We start from the raw sequence: 6,535 nt of genomic DNA on the forward strand, positions 1-6,535 counted from the left end.
CCACCCCCTCCACCCCCTCCTCCTCCACCACCCCCTCCTCCCCCTCCTCCACCACCTCCTCCTCCTCCACCACCTCCACCTCCTCCTTTCTGTGCTGTAAAAACGATTAATCTCAATGATTTACTAATTAATTAATAATTAATTAACAGTTAATCTCAGCAATCAATACAAAAGTAGCAGCCACAAGCATAACCCACTCCAATCAGCAACTTAACATCAATATCAAGTGTTTTTCATTCAGTACTGAAATCTCAGTGTTATCTTACTAGTTGCCATCCGCTCCCATTCATTGCATGAAAGCTACCCCCGCAAACACGGAGACATTAAAAGGCTGTTACCACTCATGAAGAGGCACAATCCTTTACTGTCAAATCTACCTTAAACTGAACATTATTTAAAGAAAAAGTAACGGCTATGCCCTAATATTTCAAACTGCAGCTATGTCAAGTTAACATATCTATCTTAAACTGAACGTTACTTAAAGAGAAAGTATCCAATACATCCCAATTGCAGAACTACAGAGGCATAAAGATCCATAACAGAGAAACACTGGCAAACGAGGATTTGAGTTTGACATTCTGCCCCCCCTAAGCCTTCACCACCACCACCACCAGGCTTGTGGGTGTGGCCTTTATGAAAAGCTTGAACGAGCCTGGGAGCTTTAACATGTTCACTTTTCACCCATTAATTATGACTAGGGTCAAAGTTCCGCCATTTAATGAGATAGTACAAGTGGCCCTGTTTGATCTTAGAGTCCAAAAATTTTTCTTACTGGATGTGTGGTGCTCCCTATACACATCAACTGACATTCACATATTATAGCATACACTACATTCCTAGTGGCACAGGTGGAACAAGATCACAGACATATTGTGAGCCCCCCTTATTTTGCTGTAAATGTCTTAATCTCTTAATCTATTTGGATGTACCCTATTCATCCATTAAAAAAATGATTCTCTATCCCTTTCATTTTTCAAAATTAAAAATAGATCATCAATATAACACTTATATAATACTAGTAGCAAAGCCCATTGTAGAAGCAATACAACGAGATCTAGAAAGTAGCTTACAGGCTGTTTCTGCGCCACGCATTTGCACCGGCCTCAGCTGGGCACTGGTGGGCCCACTTGCTGAGCCAGGTCCAGGGCCCATGGAGCTCCTGGATCTCGGCCTCGCTCTCCTCCTTGGCTGCCTTCTCCTCCATGGCGCCGGCCCCCGTCTGCTCGGCAGGCAGCCAGCTACCTGCATCTGGGCAGCGTTGGCCTCCTCACCCTCCTACACGGCGGCGAGTTGTTATGCGACTTGGCCGGGTCAAGGGTGGTTGGTGTGAGGGTGGGTGTAGAACCTGGCCCCATTGTCCTGCCTCAGCACCCACCCTTCTCCCGCTGCGGCGTCGAGGCGTCTAGCATCAAGGCCCTACGGCCGCTCACCACGTTTCCCTCGTCTGCTCAGGCCTATCCTCCACTTCCTGCCCCGTCTTCACTTACCCCGCAGCGGAAGGCTACCTGTACCAGCCAGGCGACAGAGAGGGGTGTCAGTGGCATAGGCCGCTGCCTCCCGCCGCTATCTTAACAGCATTCCCCCAAGCCTCAGCCCTTGTGCTCCGCTCCCCCCCTTTCTCCCAGTCGGCCTCCTTGCCCTCCGGCTGCTGGAGCATCCGTCCCGTCTGCTGGCTTGCATCACACTGAGTCTGAGATGCTGGCCGCTGCTTTTGTGGGCAGGACTCAGGCAACACAGCCAGCCAATGCAGCGAGGGGATTGGCACACCTTCTGATTGGCAGATCAGGGAGCCAACTGATTCGGGAGGCATGGGATCTTGCAACTCCAAAACAAAATTATTATATAGAGAGATGATCTTGTCATGAAATGGATTTTTACTTGAATTACAAATGATTTCAACTTTGAGATCAGCCATAAACAAATTGGCCACACTGGGGGCAAACGTGCTCCCCATGGCCACCCCTCTGTTTTGAAAATAAAAATCTTCCTGAAATTGAAAATAAGTTGTAACACGATGAATGTTGGAGAAAACAAATGCTCTCTAGTTTCCAAAGCTTCTCCACCACACAATGAGCCTCCTTATGTGGGATGCTTATATAAAGGGACACAATATCCATGATGGCAAGCACCGCCTCCTCAGGGATGTCACAACCTTCTGCAATAGGAATGAAGTTCCTTGTGTCCCTAATGTGTGATCCCATCTTAAAAACAAACAGTTTCAAAAAATGGTCAACAAGCTTTGAGAATGGTTCTAGGAGGGAGTTGGAGCCTGATACGATGGGGCGTCCAGGAGAGCGGAGCCCCAGCTTGTGGATCTTGGGCACAGCATATAAAACTGGGACCCTATGATGTTTATTCAACAAAAATCTATAAGTATTATTATCTATAAACCTCATAGATTCAGCCTCATCCAAAACAATCTTTATCAATCCAACCACCGTTGGATCATAAGCCATGGGTAGATAACTCTCCCTATCCGATAGTTGACATTTAATCTCCATACAATACTCCTCCTGATTCAAAATGACTATGGCACTCCCTTTGTCCACTGGTTTTATAATAATGCTGTCATCTCCTGCCAAATGCTTCAGACTACGTTCTAGATAAATTATTCCAAGACCTGTGAAAATTGGATTCAACCCTCCTAATATCTCTAATAACCACTTTTTCAAAAGTTGTAATGCAAGAACTGTTCACGTTAGGACTAAAAGCGGGTTTAGGATGAAACTCTTTAATCTCATCATAAGCACTGTCACCAAAAACCTTTTGGGGTTTTTGATTCATCGTATCAGTTTGAATAGGTCTATTCTGGTATTAAAGATCTTATAATGAGGGGTGGGTACAAAACCCAAACCCAGATTGCACACGCAGCATTCCACAGCTGTAAATGCCCGATTAGACAAGTTAACCACTAAATCTTCAGCTTCCCTCTCCTCTGGGATCCTCATTGGGGGAAAAAATTCCCCTTGAACTGCTCCTAGTAACACAATCTCTAAAGCTCCTGCTGGATCCCCCTTCATCTCCTGATGTGGACTCAGAATCTTCTCCTCAGAGAAGGATTGTACAGGACTAGCCCATGTGACCTTTTTCTTTTGAATATTAGAACCAAACCACCGAATGTATACGTGATGCCGAGCATAATCTCTCAAGCCCCTATTGAACTTTTTGATCTTGATCTCTTTAAGACTATTCTCAAACTCTTTTACATTCATGTCAGTTTCCTGCAGTTTCTTATCATACATTCCCAGGGTAAAGTAAAGGTAAAGGTTCCCTTGCTCGAAAGCCAGTCGAATCCGACTCTAGGGTTGCGGTGCTCATCTCCGTTTCAAAGCCGAAGAGCCAGCGCTGTCCGAAGACGTTTCCGTGGTCATGTGGCGCACGGAATGCTGTTACCTTCCCACCGAAGTGGTACCTATTTATCTACTTGCAATGTCTTGCTTTCGAACTGCTAGGTTGGCAGGAGCTTGAACTAGAGATGGGAGCTCACTCCGTCTTGCGGCACCCGGGTCTCGAACTGCTGAACTACTGACCTTCCACAGCCTGCAGTTCAGCGTCTTAACCACTTGAGCCACCGCAGCTCCTCAGGGTACAAGCATTTTTAAGGAATTGTTCCAGTGTTTCCACTTCAGCCTTCATATTATTTAGCTCCTGTTTGGATCTTGTTTGAAGAAACCAGGGGGTGAAACAAACATTTCAAGTCGACTGTTCGTCGCCGGGACCTTTTGTAAACAGAAATGCTGTGCATGGTGTACATGGTGGATTCCCTTTGGATGGCTATTTGGAACACAGAAGTGGATCACTACATATACATATTGGAAAAATGGTGAAGTCCTGGGAGTCTCCCCAGTGGAACAACAGGTAGCTACAATGTACAGTTCTTTTGAGGATTCTTTCCAGGATTTATGTGGCGCCCCCTCCCTTGGTGTATCATTTGAAGGACTGGTTTGATGTTCATATTTGAACATTTGTATGTGATTATTTGTATATGATTATGTTATTTATGCGACTATGACTGTATTAAGAATGATTCAATTAAGCAAAGAAGATTGATCATGATAACTTTTGTTCTATTTATAGCCATTCATTTCCGTGATCCTCCCTCTTCCATATAGCTGTCATGGTCAGGCAGCTTGCCATTCAGGCAAACCCACTAATGGTGTATGTCGCTACACGTACAAAGTTTTGCGATTTCTCTAGCTTTAGCCTGCCTTGTCATTTGCCAGGCTTTGGACACAGCCCACTTAGCCTCAAGCTGTGGTCTGCTGGGTGCTCAGAAGTTCTCAAGTATGTTTTGCAGTCTCAGGTAGCAAAAACAGGAAGCTGAATATTTTATTTATTTATTAATTAAATTCAGCTTGTTAGGCCGCCCTTCCCTGCAAGCAGGACTCAGGACGGCTTACATCAGAACAAGTACAATAATAATCCAATAAAATAACATTAAAATTGCTAAAAACAATATATTACTCGGAATACTTCACATTGTCAAGATGATGAGAATTTGTTCCCACCAGCCCCTGGGTGAAGGGGGTGCAGAGGGCTGAGTAGGAGGGTATGACTTGGCTGTCCTCAACCGAAGGCCCAGCAGAGCATCTCTGCTTTGCAAGCTCTACAGAAAGGTCATAGATCCCATAAGGCATGGATATTCTCTGGCAGAGAGTTACAACAGACAGGGGCCAGGGTTGAAAAGGCCCTGGCCCTACCTGAGGACAGCCGGACCTCTCTCGGGCAAGGGACCACAAGCAGGTTCTTATTGCTGGAGTGTAGCGCTCTTCCTAGTGGGGCCACCGTACACAGTAGCAGAGTTGTAACTTGCCCAGGAATTTGGGAGGACCAAGCGTCTTGCTGTCCATGCATCTCTTTTGTATTCTGGTGTATTCCCGCAAGCAGGGTCATGCTTAACTGAAGCTTCATCCTGACTTTTCCTTTGCTCTGCTTTCTAGGGAGGAAACAGCTCTCTCCTGGGGGCAGTGGTGCCCTTGGGACGAGCATTAGCAGACCCCATTTGGGCAGTTTTCCCTGAACCAGTATGTTAAGAGAGACAAAATGGCCATCTCACAGGAGCGTTCTTTAAATCCATGCAACAGTTGGGAGAGGGCACCCAGCGGGTGAGGTGAAGGGCCTTCTCTCTGGTGGCAGCACAGTTTGCTTTCCTTCACAGGCACTGTTGGAAGGAAAGGTGAATGCTCACACAGGGTCTGCATGCTGACTTCACAATTGAGGAATCTGCTTTATGTGCTTGGAAGGGCTGATGCCCAGACCCTTGAGGTTTCTTAAATAATGTGGGCCGGCACCTACCAGCCACTGCTAACAATTACCCCCCTTTTTTGCTTTAATTGAACAGGGTGAAGGAAGAGACGAAATCGACTTAAGTGGCTGGCAGGTGGGGAGCTGACATTCCCATGTTCTCTGCTCCCCCTCCCCCCTTCTGTTCCTTCAGAATTTGTATTTTATATGTTTCTGTAGATATTTCGATATAAATATATTGGGGGGAGTCAGAGAGAGAGCTGGGCCGCATTTCCTTCTGCCCCTCCCTGGATAAGCCATGGGGAGGATTCTGTTCAGCCCCAGCTTGAGAGAGAGAGAGACAGAGGGGCCCTTAATCTCCTGTTCCTGCCGCTGCTTCATTGGGAACGTGTTCTTGGTTTTGTTCTTTAAAGAAAACAAACTCAGTTTCTCCTGCACTTTCTCTCCTTTTGAAATGATGAACCTTTCCCTTTGAGAATTGTACACTCTGGGAGTTTGGTTTGCTCTCTTTTCTTAAATAGGGATTTTTATTTTTTTTTAGGTGTGGATACAGCCATAAAACTTGGGGAAACTTTGTGGGAGGGTGTGTGCTAGTGACAGAGCTTGCATTCCAACCGGCAATGGCTGTGAAAAGAATCCTCATTTGGGCAGCTGTACATTGATGCTGCCTCTTTGCATCCCTGATGCCTGGTTAGTGCAGGGAAGCTCTGTGCTGCAGCAGGTGTTGTGAGGAGGACACAGGGGCTGGGTGAGTACATGCGCCAGGGTGAGGAGGAGGTTTTCGGGGGGTGGTCCTGCACCTATCACTTCATCTTGACTGTGGCTCTCTCCAGGATCAGTGCTCCTTGTGTCAGGAGGAGCCGCCTCTTCCCCCTGCCACTGTCCCAGTCCCGCCTGGCTTTGCGTGAACTCAAAAGGCCCTATAATGTGTGTGTGTGTGTGTGTGGTAACCAGTTCTGTGGGAGACGGTGCTCAGGCAAGGTTGCTTTCTGAACGGTCTGTTTAGATAGCACCATGTCTGTCTGATACTTGGAGAAGGGCATCTTGCAGGAGCCGGCAAGTGGGGCAGGAGTCTTGGGGGGGGCACAGAGTGGGGCAGTGTCCTTTCGCAGAGCGCCACAGCAGGGGTTGGCCCCAGCAATACTGCTACCTTAGCCATGTCACTCTAGGGGAAGGGGGGGGGGGGGAAAGGGGTTTTATTTTTTTAAGCCACTGGTTTACCTGGTTTTTAAGTCTTTTGGGTGCGAATTCCGTGCAGATCTTCCTGCTCTTTGATAACTTGTACTTGGTG

General features: G+C 46.9%; 1 protein-coding gene across 2 annotated transcripts in view; it reads left to right on the plus strand.

Annotated features, from left to right (window-relative positions):
* The window catches only part of HDAC1 (histone deacetylase 1), a 28,032-nt gene extending 21,497 nt beyond the window's left edge, over positions 1 to 6,535 (plus strand). For both annotated transcript variants that reach the window (XM_015408060.1, XM_015408059.1), the window contains exon 14: positions 5,342 to 6,535. In XM_015408060.1, coding sequence (XP_015263546.1) covers positions 5,342 to 5,369 — 28 coding nt within the window. In that variant the 3' untranslated portion in view covers positions 5,370 to 6,535. The remainder of the gene's footprint in view (positions 1 to 5,341) is intronic.

This window comes from Gekko japonicus, unplaced genomic scaffold, assembly GCF_001447785.1.
Source record: "Gekko japonicus isolate JY-2015 unplaced genomic scaffold, Gekko_japonicus_V1.1 scaffold36, whole genome shotgun sequence".
Classification (NCBI taxonomy): domain Eukaryota; kingdom Metazoa; phylum Chordata; class Lepidosauria; order Squamata; family Gekkonidae; genus Gekko; species Gekko japonicus.